The 15,200-nt window shown below is 41.6% G+C and overlaps 1 protein-coding gene across 1 annotated transcript in view; it reads left to right on the top strand.

Annotated features, from left to right (window-relative positions):
• Positions 1-246: 246 nt before the first annotated feature.
• The window catches only part of mrpl10 (mitochondrial ribosomal protein L10), a 46,916-nt gene continuing 31,962 nt past the window's right edge, over positions 247-15,200 (top strand). Inside the window, exons 1-2 of the mRNA XM_084322413.1 lie at positions 247-368; positions 8,004-8,173. Of these exons, the coding sequence (XP_084178539.1) occupies positions 302-368; positions 8,004-8,173 (237 nt within the window). The 5' untranslated portion in view covers positions 247-301. The remainder of the gene's footprint in view (positions 369-8,003; positions 8,174-15,200) is intronic.

The following is a 15,200-nucleotide window of genomic DNA, read 5'->3' as shown; positions in this document are numbered from 1 at the left end:
TCTGATTGGCCACTGACATGTTTGCCCAATCGCGTGACGAGCTGTGTCTTTGCCCATTTCCGCGTCGAACAGCCTGCAAACTACCTGGCGTTATATCGCCATGCTCTAAGACAAACTCTAACCTTAACTAAGCTCGTTCCTAGCTTAAACCTTAACCAACTACGAAAGAGTGTCTAAGCTTAACCAGTGTAGAAACAGGCGTCGGCCAATCAGAGAGCGTCTCCGAGAAATGCGGCTAGGAACAAAAATAACGCCACCAAGCGTCATGATGACCGACGCGCAGTGACCACTTCCGGGTCACATGTTTGCTTTTCACGCAAAAAAAATGGCGGCGACCTTGTGTGGAAAGCTAGTATTACCGAACCCGGGTAATGTATCTAATCTATCTATGACTTAATGTGCCTAAAATTGTCTAAATAAGCAAATCCTTTTGTGGAGAATTCTTGCTCTGTTTTTTGTTATGTTATGTATTTAAAATACGAGTTCATTAGAAGATGTTATAAAGGAAATTTTATGATGAATTGAAAATGGGGGACCCTGATGTAAACAAGACGAAAGTCTTTCTCTGATTGATTGAAAATTGTATTAACAGATTGCAGAATGGGTACAGTAGTACTGATTGATTGATTGAACATTTTATTAACAGATTGCAGAATGGGTACAGTACAGTACAGCTCAATACATACAATTGTTAAGGGGATGCAGACCAGAGAAAGACTTTCGTCTTGTTTACATCAGGGTCCCCCATTTTCAATTCATCATAACATATATGACATACATGACATACAGATAGACAGTACTGCTACATCTATACATTTATGACATACCAGATTTGCAAAAAAGAAGAATGTATACATTTTAGAAACTGTACATTGGAGGAGGTTGGATAGGTGGGGTTGGGTGGGACTGGGTGGGGGGGGTACATTGTACATTGTACATTCAGGAATACTGACAAAGCCATACTTGGTCATTTACTCTACAACTGGGTTAGGACATTTGTAGGGGCCAGTTTCGAATTGCAGTCTCCCGTAGGTGTTCTTTGAGAGTGTTTTTGAAAGTGGGTAGTGATTCACATTCCTTTACAGCTTTGGGTAGGGCGTTCCACATTGATGTGGCATAAAGTGGGTAGGGGTGAGGTGGGTTCTAGGAGTCAGGTCAAGCAGTAGTCTGACTAGTTTGTTTTGAGATGTTTGTAATTTGGTTTTTAGTGCCTTTGAGGTGCTTTGGTACCATGAGGTGCAAGCATAGTCGTAGTACCCTTGAATGAGTGCTCCTGCCAGAGTCTTCAGGGTATTCTTGTTTACCAGAGAGGAGATCCGGTACAAGAATCAAGTTCGTTGGTTGACTTTTTTTATTACATTGGATGCCATTTTGTCACAGGAAATATTAGCCTCGCCCTCTAGGATGGAACCTAGGTAGGTAATTTCATCTTTCCTTGTGACAATATTGTCACCCACTGTAACTGAGAAGCCGTCGGTCTTGCTGAGTTTGTTATTTGAACCGAAGAGAATGGACTTTGTTTTGCTTTGTGTAATAATAGTTTATCGGCGAGCCATATGCAGATTTTGCCTATTTCCGAGCTGAGGGTTTTTTCAACCTGTAACTTGTTCTTGTCAGAGACCAGCAGGGCTGAGTCGTCCGCAAACAGGAACAAGTTGCAGTCACAAGCTGACGACTTGTCATTTGCATAAATTAGGAACAGTAGCGGTCCTAGGCTAGTATGCTTCCTTGTGGAACACCACAGCTCACTGGGAGGGGGGGGTATAGGGTACCGTTTACCTCCTCCACCATCTGTTCTCTCCCCTCCAGGTAGGATTGTATCCAGCTCACTGATAGACTATCAAAACCAATTGCTTTTAGCTTGTCAATCAGAATGGTGTGATTGACAGTGTCGAAGGCCTTTTGTAGGTCCAGCATGACCATGCCGCAGTATTTGCCTGCGTCCACCTCTTGTTTGATGTGGTCGTTCAAATAGAGAAGGCATGTGTCAGTGGAGTGGGACGTTCTGAAGCCAGATTGGAATTCGTAGATTAGATTTTTTCCGCAAGGTACTTTTCGACCTGTTCGTATACAATTTTTTCCATGACTTTCGAGATGGATGTAAGGATAGAAACAGGGTGGTAGTTGCCTGCAGGGAGTGAAATTAACTTTTTGACTCACCGGCCAGTGGCGGGTAGATGGGAAGAGTCTACCCGCCAAGCATATTTCTTACCTGCCAACATTTTTTTGATTAAAAAAATATATATATATATTTTATATAAAAAAAAAATTTAAATAAAATATATATTATATAATCATACTTGTAGTTGTATTATCTGCGAGACATCGCCACCACGCAATAAGTCAAAATGCTTGCTATCTGCAAACAGCTCCACTGTCTGTGTGTATAATATGTGTGACATTGTATCGACCACCAAGGTACTCGCCACTCTTCATACAGGAATTTTCAGAACTCATATCGATCTGCATTACCAGGTATGATAGAATCATTCTTAATGGAGATCTAAACATTCATATCAACAAAAAGGATGACCCCAGGGGTTGTGAGTTTCTGAACCTACTGGACAGTTTTGGACTGATGCAACATGTTCACGAGGCCACCCACCAACATGGCAACACTCTGGACCTACTAATAACAACAGGGCTAAACATTGAGAATATATCAGTAAAACAAATTCCAATTTCTGACCATTATTGTGTGTTCTATGGTACAAGCCTAATATTACATAAGACCAGAAGCGAATTCCTAGTTCACAGAAGGCTTCTGGACGCTAGAGCTGAAGCAAAATTCTCTAGTATGATGAAATCATATGACCAATGCAGTGAATCCTCCTTAAATCAGCAAGTGCAAAACTTCCACAGCACCTTGTCAACTGTGTTAGATACTGTTGCCCCTCTAAAGGTTAAAAAGGTAAAAACTGATAGAATCTCTCCATGGCTAAATAAAACCAATGTTAAAGATAACAAGAGAAAATGTAGGATAGCCGAGCGAAAATGGAGGAAACTCAAACTCACAGCTCACTTTAATTTATACAAAGACGCCATGGGCGCATACAATAAGGCAATACAACTTGCGAGAAAGGAATATTTTTCCAAAATGATCTCAGAAAATATGGGTAACTCCAGGGTACTTTTTTCCACCATTGACCGGCTGATTAACATACCACCCCCCCATATACCGCAGCAATCAGCCACAAAATGTGAAGAGTTCGCAGTTTTCTTTAATGAAAAAATATCATTGATTAGAGCAAGCATTACCGCTGATATAGATCTGGCTGTGAGTGAAACCCCACCTGAGATAACTATGGGGGAATTCACATGTATTACATTACCTGACCTCTGTAAGATTGTCTCTGAGTGTAATTCCGCCACCTCCTGCCTCGATCCTATACCAACAGCATTTCTCAAGCGGGTGTTTGATAGTGTCTCAAATCATGTCCTTGAAATCATAAATATGTCTCTTCAAACAGGCACTTTTCCAGATGCATTTAAAACGGCTGTAGTAAAACCACTACTAAAGAAAACAAACTTAGATGTAAACGAACTAAAAAGCTATAGGCCAATATCGAACCTTCCATTTATCAGCAAGATATTAGAAAAGATAGTCTCAGTACAAATAAACTCCTTTCTCAAAGATAATAACATCATGGAGGAACTACAATCAGGTTTCAGAACAAATCACAGCACTGAAACTGCCCTTACCAAAATAGTTAGCGACCTCAGGCTAAACTCCGATGCTGGCAAAGTCTCAATTCTTGTCCTATTGGACCTTAGTGCAGCGTTCGATACGATTGACCATAATATCTTGATCAGTCGTCTTGAAAGACTGGTTGGCTTTTCCGATCATGTACTAAATTGGCTCATAACATACATTAAGGGGAGAAGGTTCTATGTTAAGCTTGGAGACAATGTATCCGAGGAACATGACAGCAATTTTGGAGTCGCACAAGGAAGCTGCCTTGGTCCATTACTCTTCTCACTATATATGCTGCCCCTCGGGGACATCATTCGAGACCACAATGTATGCTTCCATAGTTATGCTGATGATACACAACTATATATCTCCGCAGAACCAAATAACACTACAGCCATACAGTCCATTACAAATTGTCTGTTAGCAATAAACAAGTGGATGAACAATAACTTCCTAAAATTAAACGAAAGCAAGACCGAAATCCTATTGATCGGCCCAAAAGCGAAAAGGGAAGTGCTTTGTAAAAACCTGGGGAGTCTGTCATCCTATGTAAAGACTGAGGTTACAAGCCTAGGTGTCATCTTGGACTCAGACCTGACCTTTAAGTCTCATATAAATAAGGCCATGAAAACGTCATTCTTCCACCTAAGAAACATAGCGAAAGTAAGACCTTTCGTAAATAAAAAGGATGCAGAGAAACTTATTCATGCTTTTGTATCAAGTCGGCTTGACTATTGTAATGCACTGTTCACTGGTCTTCCCAAAGCAACCATTGGGAAGCTTCAGCTTATCCAAAACTCTGCAGCTCGATTACTAACTCATACAAGGAGAAGAGAACATATCACTCCAGTCCTGGCCACTCTGCACTGGCTTCCAATAACTCATAGAATTGATTTTAAGGTCCTTTTCCTAACATATAAAGCTCTTAATGAGCAAGGCCCAAAATACATAGCAAATTCCCTAGTTAGTTATCTGCCCTCAAGAACGCTACGGTCATCCACTACAGGTTTACTAGACACGCCCAGAAACCAAAAAAGGATAGGAAGTATGGCATTTGCCAACTATGCCCCAAAACTATGGAACACACTATCAACACACATCAGAAACGCCAGCTCTATACACATTTTTAAAGGAAAATTAAAAACGTACCTATACAGTCTAGCTTACAAATAGTTATGGCTTGGAAAAACCTGATGGATCCATGAGGCTAGGATAAGCCTTGTGGACCCAACTTTTTAGATGAAGGAACGGGTACATACGCACACAATACACGACCACTGATGGATCCGTAAGGCTTGGAAAAGTCTTGTGGACCCAACTCTTTAGATGAGGGAACGGGTACATACGCACACAAGACGCGGCCACTGATGGGTCCATGGGACTTGGTAAAGCACTATGGACCCAAACTCTGGCCGCTGACCACATGAGGGAACGGGTACATACGCACACAATACACGGCCACTGATGGATCCATGGGACTTGGTAAAGCACTATGGACCCAACTATGACCACTGATAAAAACGTAACTACACTAGCGTTATAAGAGCTAAACATTGCTACCTACCATACAAGTGCATTGGTTTAGTGCACTTCCGGTTGCCACTGAGCGGAAATGTTTGTGCGGACCTGTTCTCCCAAACTGGTAAGCAAATGACTGTTTTTACGTTATTTCATTTTTACGTTACTATTATTATTATTATTATTATTATTATTTTTTTTAAACATTGATCTTAACTGATCACTGTGACTTTATTGCTTTTATCGTTATATATGCCTATAATTGTGTACAGCACTTTGAGCTACATGACATGTATGAAAGGTGCTTTATAAATACTTACTTACTTACTTACTTACTTATACTTGAGTAGCCTCCAGCTCCAGCAAGGATTCTCCGGCCCTGCAGCTAGACCCTATATTCAGCTAGACCCTACATTCAGCATGCAAGGATTCTCCCGCGATGCAGCTGGACCCTATTTATAACGTTACGGTTCTATTGTCAAATCACATTCAACATGCCCTCAGCTAGAATACGCATTCAATCAATGTTATAAGACATTGATATCAGGAGCTATCTGTAGCTACTGCTAGCCCGGTAGATAACGTTAAGACAATTTAGTTTACTGGGATAGATAAGATCTAACGTGAGCTAGCTAAGCTAGCTAACGAGGGAACGGAGGTATTATGCACTCGAGTCGACTATTGCTGGAGCATTTGTTGATATCAGCAGCTATCAGTAGCTAGCCAGCTAGAAACCGTTAGACAATGCCTCGTCATGTATTAAACTAAAAGTGAATAGTTGACTGGGTCATTGTTTAAACAGTAACGGTAGCTCAGCCCGCATATCGCAATGGTGGCGTTTCAGGAAGTAAACAAGCCAAATGAGAGCTTCCGATTGGTCATTTGCTTTCTTTCTCATGAAACCAGTCACGTCACTCTACTGTGATTGGACCGTTGACTTGAGTGCAATGTGGGACTTGTAGTTTTTTAACGATCTCGCGGCGGAGAAAAAAAAGACGAGAGCGGCTATAATCTGTACTCGCACAATCAAAATAAGAGTATCGTTATGAACTACACGCCACACGGCGGGCAGCCCTCTAAGTGTCAAGCGCCAAAGGTAAAAACTGACCGCCCCTGGCGGGCGGCGCGCTTTAGTTTCGGTCCCTGGTTGCCTGGGTCTAATTTGCTGCCCTTTTTGTGCAGGTGTGTTACTCTCGCAATTTTGAAGTCCTTGGGGACGTGTCCCTGTTTTATGGAGAGGTTTATTATGTGTGTGATGACTGGGGTGATGGCGGCTGCTGAGTCTCTGAGGAATTTGGAGGGGATGTTGTCATGGCCAGTGGCCTTGTTCGGTTGGAGGGCGCTCAGTTTTTTGCGTACCTCATCTGTAGTTACCATTTCCAGTTTGAAGTCGTCTTTGTGGATGCCTAGGTTCTTGTAGTATGCTACTATGTGTTCTACCCCATAATGCCCTGAGTGGGAGGGTAGTTTGTTTACCAGTGTTGTGGCTATGTTTGTGAAGAAATGTTTAAGTAATTGGCTACATCCAGCTTGTCTGTGATGAGCGTGTTGTCCGTCTTTATGTTTATGTTTGAGAACCTGGTTTTAAGTTTTTTACTGCAGCCTAGTTGATTATTGAGTAATTTCCAAAGTTCACGTGGTTTATTTTTGTTTTCCTCAGTTTTGTCATTTATGATTTTTTTTTAGCAGTTTTGATCATGGAGTTTACGTCATTTCTTAGTCTGTTTCTTTCTAGTTTGAGTTCAGTCACGTGGGCTTGGAGTTCACTGCTCGTGCTTTTGGTAAGCTTTGACTGACTTTTACGAAACTCAGATAATTTTTTGTCTCTGGCTTTCATAGCGGTCAGTATTTCAGTGTGCATCCACGGCTCAGCGCGATTTTTTACCCTGGTGGTTCTTAGGGGGGCCATGTTGTTTAGTATTGTTGAAAATTTGGTTTTGAAGCCAAGCCATGTTGCTCTCTGGTCTGGTCTGCATCCCCTTAACAATTGTGTGTATTGAGCTGTACTGTACTGTACCCATTCTGCAATCTGTTAATAAAGTTTTCAATCAATCAATCAATCAATCAATCAATCAATCAATCAACCTGCCGCTCATCCTAGCTAATGTCAACTGAGTTCTCATTCACTGCGTGATAGTTGTAGCTACATTGTAACAACAAACGCTTGTCAAACCGCTGGCAGCTACATTGCATCACATCATAAAAGCGAGGGATGCTCATGATGATGGGATGCTCATGATGAAGGGATGCACTTTTCAGAGCAACGTAGGTCTCGCTTTTACGCACTTACGTTAACGTTATTCCCAAGTAGGCTAACCGGTCTACATTTGTATTTTCTTTCATGTTAATGTGTCCTTAGCTCCTTACACTTTGTTTTTCGGGCAGTTCCACACTGGTTGGATTCTACAATCAGCTGTTACCGATCCTTAAAAACAAGCAAAGGCCATTCGACATATATTTGACATGTTACTCTGTAGGGCTGTAAGGTACCTGAGCATTTCCCCAATACTGTCATTTATCCCAAACGTGACTTGATTCTTGGCAGCACACAGAGGGATACCAGATCAGATAGATTTTTTACCTACTGGTTGAACCTACTAAACGCATAGAGTGTGGGGTTAGTAGTGATAGTAGTTTCTGTCTGATAATTGTGTATTGAGGAAGTACTGCATTTGGATTGTACTCTGTATCGGCAGATAACTCAAAGCTTAGGACTCAGAATCGGTACAGGCAGTGAAAAAGTGATACCACTGTATCACCTCTTAATATTTAGTCATTTCTGTTCCAATAGGATGGCTGCCCCTGACCCAGAGTATTCGCCATGGGTCCAAGGCTGTGACCCGACACAGAAAGCCCCTACACATCCTCAAACAGAAACTTCTGGCTGTCACTCAATACATTCCCCCTGAGCGTAAGCCTCCTCACGGTGCTTATCCACCCAGAGCCAGGGAAGCTCATGAGGTAAAGTACCGCTGTTCTCTTGTTGACCAAACTGCAGAGTCAGTAACTCTTCATCATTTCACCTTAACGTTTTTTATAAACCTACCTAGGATCGATGTTTGTGTTCTGATGAAGGCTCTGTGGTATAATATATCCTCATGTAAATATATCCCCCTCCCCTGTGTCCCCCAAACCTGTACCCCCTCCCCCCCATCTGACCTATCAAATGGGACCACACACCCCCTTTGTTGAACTATAAAGGGCTCTTCCCGACCACAATCATGGCTTCTTACCTGGGTAATTTCAGCTGATCACCTGGGGCGAGAGCCTCAGCCATTCTCTCTATGTATTCTATCTGTTTGGTTAATAAACCTTGTTATTATCCAAGCCTCGGTTGACTGAGACATTCTTCATCAGGATATCCACAAATATCCCACAATTGGCGTCTACGAACTTGTGACGGACTTTTTGCGTCCTCCCGGCATGCTGTATCGTTTCATCTATACAGAGAAAAGTGAGTATATAGACTGGTCGACCAAACATTTATGGAAAGGAATTAAAAAACTTCCCGCTTTTCTCTGTGCCAGGTGAATATTACAGAATATTGTCCAATATTGAGATCATGGCTGAGTAGAATAATGTGCATTAATATATCTGATCTGTATTGAGAATCGTTACCAGGGCGCGCGTGCACCTGGGTCCTTTATCAGGCGGTTCTGAAAGGATGGGTTATATGTGCTAGTCCCAAAAAGTTTAGGCACAAAGGTTGAGGTGCTATTCCTGGTCGAGTCGGAGCCGACCGAAAGCTAAGGCACACACAGGTTGTTGGATTGCTACCCCTAGTCTAGCTGATGCAGACTAAAAATATAGGCAACAAAATAGATACGTGAGCTTATTATGATGTGATATCCTTGGAAAACGCTACTCTGTTAAAAACGTTCTGTGATTCCTTTGCAAAGATGCGGGAAGTAGGACCGAGAAGCTAATAGAATCATAATTAGAAATTACCAGAGTAGCGTCATAATATTCATTGTTTCAACCTCAAACTAAGCTCACAATCTCTTCCATTTCCTGAAAACGATGTATTTTGGATTAAATTAACCAATTGATCAATACAGATAGCGGGAAGATGATCACGCGATGTCCTAGTTAGTACATGATTACGCGATGTCCCGGGAGTACGTAAATGTACATTAAACGGGACATCAGTCGCGGAAAGTACATTAAACAGGACATTAGTCGCGAGTAAAAGAGACCGAGAGTATGATTAAAAGGTATATATAATCTAATATATCGCTGGTAAATTTCGAAGTCAGGTTCGGTCGTTATGATTTTAATAACGATGTGTAGTTATATATCAAGGGTATAAATGCCTTGTCGCAACAGATGTTGGAACAATACAGATGTTGGACGACTAAACGTACAGCGATCCAATACAGTCAGATATACACACACGTTAACTTATATGTATTAATGTTTGTTTGTCTGTTTTAAGTCTCGTTTGTATGTGCACAAGTATTATAGGACCCGTCGCGTTGCTTTATTGAGTCAAGAACCGGCTACGGATAGCGCGACGAGCATTGAGAGACTAGTTACCGTTATACAAAGAATAACATTGAAGTGCAGTTCACGGGAACAAACTAGGATAGTAATTTCCGGATTCCGCAGAACACCGGCCCACGGGAACGGCCATTTGGAGAAGTATAGTTTTATCGTTTCAGTTTGTTTACGTTTCACATATGCACAGGCGCGTTCATTCGGTAACAAAACGCTGGTATAGGAATTCCAGGCTATTGAGAGCTCGTTGGAAAAATACTGTATGAATTGCAAAGCGTTATTTCCGAGGCGAATGAGAACGCACGAACGTCGCATGGAGCGATGACGTCACGCTATGCGCGCCGTGAAGTGATTATTTTATATTAAACTATCCATAAGCGAACGTAAAGTGTAATGTACCCAAGGCCAAGGGTGCGTGAAATCCACGTGTAGTATATGTTTTATTTGTATATGTATGTGCGCGCTGCTATTGGAAAATGTTGAGTTGAGGTGGCGAGATGCGGGTTGCTGACGACACGTAACGGATCCAACCCAACACAACAGCTGTCCCCGGTGAGTATAAAAATCATAAATATAGATGCATTGATTGATTGAAAACTTTATTAACAGATTGCAGAATGGGTACAATACAGCACAGCTCAATACACAATTGTTAAGGGGATGCAGACCAGAGAGAGACTTTAGTCTTGTTTACATCAGGGTCCCCCATTTTCAATACCAGATTTGTTTACATCAGGGTCCCCCATTTTCAATTTATCAGAACATATTATGACATACATGACAGACAGATAGTCAGTACTGCTACATCTGTACATTTATGACATACCAGATTTGCAAATTCAGTACTTTTTGTGATACAAAAGGAGTCAAGAAAAGGGAGTCATTTGACGTAGAAACTGTACATATACACAACTATCAGTTAAAGCAAATTACAACTATCTCAGATCACTTGAGTGTTTATGTGCTTTAATTTACACATTATAAGTCACATAAAGCTAATTACAATGTCTGTTTCAGAATTATAATACATCTGTGGGCGTACCGGTCATACTGACCATGGGAGCTAAACAAACACTTCCGGTTCCCAATATATGGCAGTACAGGAATTGTAGTCCACATAAACAGCGTTAGATTAGACTTTATAAGCTTTCAATGTTGAAAACTTGGAACACAAACAACATAGATCATGTTTAAAAGTAAGATGTTTAGGTTATATTCACTTGAGTTAATGTGTTTATCTAAAGAACCAATGAAAGATAACTAGCCCTTTCCATTGTAAGACATTTTAAACATGATTCAAAATGTGTGGGTCCACATTCATATGCTTGTGTACATATGCGATATGATTGATAAATGATAACACTATCATTACATCCAAGAACGGGATGGATGAGATCTAGCTAATGTTTGTTGAGCACACAGACAGTCAAAGAGGATTCACCCAGGTTTTAGAAAAGAGTGGAAAATTAACATGTGTTTGTATTTACAGATCTGGCTCTGAGGCGAGATGCAAAACAGTGAATGACTACACCCAAATTGTATCACAAAAGACAGAAAATCCAACAATTTGCATGTCAACCGAGAGACAGTGCAGAGCTGAGAGACAATCGATTGACCATTTGGAACAAATCTACATCCAAAACACCCACATGCAAATTCTTCAGAGTGGGCACTTGGGAGACAAAGCAATGCAAATGCCTACACTCGTGACCACAGACTTGATGAACTCACCTGGCGGTGGATGGCAACAGAGAACCACTTAATTAACATGAATTAGACACCGGTGATGAATTTGCAGTTATGAAAATCTACCTAACTCCCATACTAACAATAACTAACCAGTCGTTTTCATCATCTCTTTTCAAAAGACACATGAATTAGAGAAGTGCCCGAGATGAAAGATTAATGATGAAAACAACTACTTACAATCCCCTCCTTCTATTCTCTGTTCATAACCAATAACATGCATGACTTTCCTTAGACTATTCTTTTAACAACTAATACTCTCCATGATTGCAAAATTATCAACCACCAAAATTGCAGCACAATTATCTAAATGTACAAGATATCAACAACATTGATCATTTAGCTGACACTTTTATCCAAAGCGACTCACAGGTTCTGTACGACAGGACATCAGGCAAGGCACACCTCTATCAGCTGAGTAACAATGGTCATCAAAGTGTTGAGTGCTACAGTGTAGATTAGTTTATTAGGACAAATGCATGACAGTAAGGTTAGTTAAAACGTAGATGACAAAACAAATGATTGTTTTTCATGCAAAAATTAACTGGCTACCTAGATTTTATGTTTTTTCCCCATGCTATGCTATGATGAGCCATACTGAGATGTGAAAAACGCCAGAGAAGTCGTGGCGAGGTAAGTATCCTGAGGCACACCCAACGCATCCTGAGGTAAGATCAACTTCAATTTAACACCACAGACTATTTTATCTGATTCAAGACTTTGGCCATTCATTTACAAATTTTATTTAAAGTGTAATGCTGGAAGATCTAGTTAGATACAAGATCTGATAAAATTGTAGTGAATGTGACCTTCTTGACGTAAGGAATCACTGCTAATGCAATTGGCTTGCATTTCCTATTTGTCAATTAAGTGATTTTATTTACAATGAATTGAATTAATCCCAAAATGATTTTCCACTTTAGCAGAAAGGCGTTGAATCATTTATGTGAGGAGTTTTTTAAGGCAGTGTTTATCACCCTCAGATCACGAATTGGTGAGAGGACAGGACGAGTGAGACGACGCGTGACATAAACCACGAACGACGGCAGGACCAGACAGAGAGGAACACAACCCAGTGACCTGAGCGACCCACGACAGCATACTACCAGGGACGCCGCCAAGGAGCTGCGGACACAACCAGAGGCGACGACAACAACCGTGGGAGAACCATCCAACCCAGCCCACAGACATCCCCAAGAAAGTGGAGCAGGGGACCACGAAGGAGACTGACCAAGGAGACACTGACGAAGAGGAGATCAACCTTTTGACGGCCTCCACCCCGGCACTGCAGACCACGACAGACCGAGATCAAGACGGAGTCTAACGTGGCTCTGTCGGACCACGGCGGGGAGCTGATCGTGGAGTCGGACAGCGGGATGGTGATCCACGAGACCCACGGCCTGGAGTGCAGCGAGTGCGGCGAGATCTTTGGCAGCATCGCCGACCTCCACCAGCACTTTGAGATCCACAGGGACATCAACCCGTACATCTGTGTCCACTGTGGCGAGAGCTTCGCCGTGGAGGCCAGCCTCAAGCAGCACATGAAAATCCAGGAGCTCCACACACGCGAGAAGCCGTACACCTGTGGCCAGTGCAGTAAAGGCTTCACCACATCCTCCAGCCCCAAGCAACACCAGAAGACCCACGCCGTGGGGGTAGTAGGGGACAAGCCCCATCGATGCACACAGTGTGCGAAGTGCTTTGTAACCGCGGCTAACTTGAAGGAGCACCAGAGGGGGGTCCACTCGGGAGAGAAGCCTTACAAATGCAACATGTGCCGGAAGAGTTTTGTTCGCAAGCGCCACCTGAAGAAGCAAACCCATCACCTGCAAACGGGAACTGAAGTCCCCGACCATCAAGGTGGATTCCCATGACAAGATTGTCATCCGTGTGAGAAAGAGCGTCCTACTGACTAGCCACTACACCGGCGGGCCCTCGCCCTCCATCAAGTGGTACCGCAATGACGAGGAGAGGACAGCGAAACCAGCACAACACATTCAAAAACGCCCTGACCACCATGTCTCTGGGCCTGATGGGAGCCAAGCGTGAGCACAGTGGCAGACATGTGGTGGTGATGGAGAGCAGCGCAGACAAGTGACCCTTGACAGGGAATGGACGGCGACCAGTGAATATTCCCGACTGCATCGTCAAGAAGAGACACATAGCAAACGAGACATGTGGACCAAGAGACTTCTGAATACACATGGTCCAAAAATGTTATGTATTTATTTACTTTTTACTGTCTTACTGCCACACGACAGGCTCACAGAAACATCAACTGAATGTACGATACGTTCAACACACAGCAGGTCACCACAGAAGGACACATCCCCGACCGAGAACAGATGATCAACACTTCACAGCAACTGTCAGATTCACAAACAAGAACTGTAATTTTATAATGACAATGAGAAATGATCACAGAGTCACATTGCAAAATGGTATTGTTAAACAGGGCAGAACCAGTTGGATTGTTCCAAGACACCAAGTTTGTTTTGACCACAGAACAATGCATAACGATTATCATAATCACCTTTTATATTAACCACTAGGTTAACGGTTTTCAATTTTATTTTGACACATTAGCCACTAAGGTAATGTCTATTGTATGTATTTATTTAATTTTTATGTGTTACTGTTTGGCCCTGCCACACGACCGACAGAGAACACCTTGTCAACAACGACGCAACATCATTCAGATTAATACCTTCACAAGAAGGAAACTTTTCACACAATTGTATGTATCTGCAAAACGATGAACTAGGGATGTGATGAAAAGAAATCAATGAGAAAGCATTAACAATGGTTAGTAATAATGAGCTAAAATGTATTGCTGAAGGAAGAAGTGACCACATGATCACATTACATCACATTTGAATTACTTAGGTTACAAAATTGTATTGTCAGACAAGAAAGAATCAGTTGTTTTATTCTCTCATAGAAGAGGACATGTAACGTTGTTTTGCACCTATATGGTGAACCATTGATAGTATATGCACTAGAATTACATACAGAAGCGATGCATAAGACGTTTTATCTCCTCATTTATAGAGAAGAAATGGAGAAAATTGCCTGATTCTAAGTAAAGACCAACAAAACTGAGGCAATCACAGATAAAAGTGACACTCAAACTCAGGGTAAATACAACTGGATCCTAAGTAATTTCATCAAGAATCATCATAAAACGTGCAAAAATATATATATATATTTTTGAACAGTTTCCCATAATCAATCATGTTAGTTTTATTAACCACCAGGTTAACGGTTGTTAAAATGTTTTTGTACACATTAGCCTAATTATGCACACAATTTTGTTTTTTCACCCTGTGCAATCTGACCACACAGACAGTGCATGTATTTAATTGGTTTATTACGATGCCTGTATGCACAACGATCACATTAGCTCCCCAGAAGTCACGACATGAACGACTGAAGGTATGCCAAGATATTTGCACAGCGATAGCTTCAAATGATTATGTTAATTGTTGTTTGATATCAGAGATGAGGACCACTCATTGATATAGGTATTTTGAGCGATTAATAAAAGAAAAGGGTGACATCTAGTCCCACATCTCTGATATCAAAATAACACAGACCGCAGTCCAGTCGATCATGTCATGAATCATGTATGTAAATAATTCTATTAATCATGTATGTAAATAATTCTATTTTAAACTATTATCCCCACTTTTACCTGTTCCAAACAATCCTGGTATATTATACATTAATCTCACCCACATTATAA

Source organism: Notolepis coatsorum (genome assembly GCF_963971535.1).
Source record: "Notolepis coatsorum genome assembly, chromosome: 10".
NCBI lineage: Eukaryota > Metazoa > Chordata > Actinopteri > Aulopiformes > Paralepididae > Notolepis > Notolepis coatsorum.
Note: the sequence above shows the minus strand (reverse complement) of the source record. Positions and strands in the feature narration are given on the sequence as shown.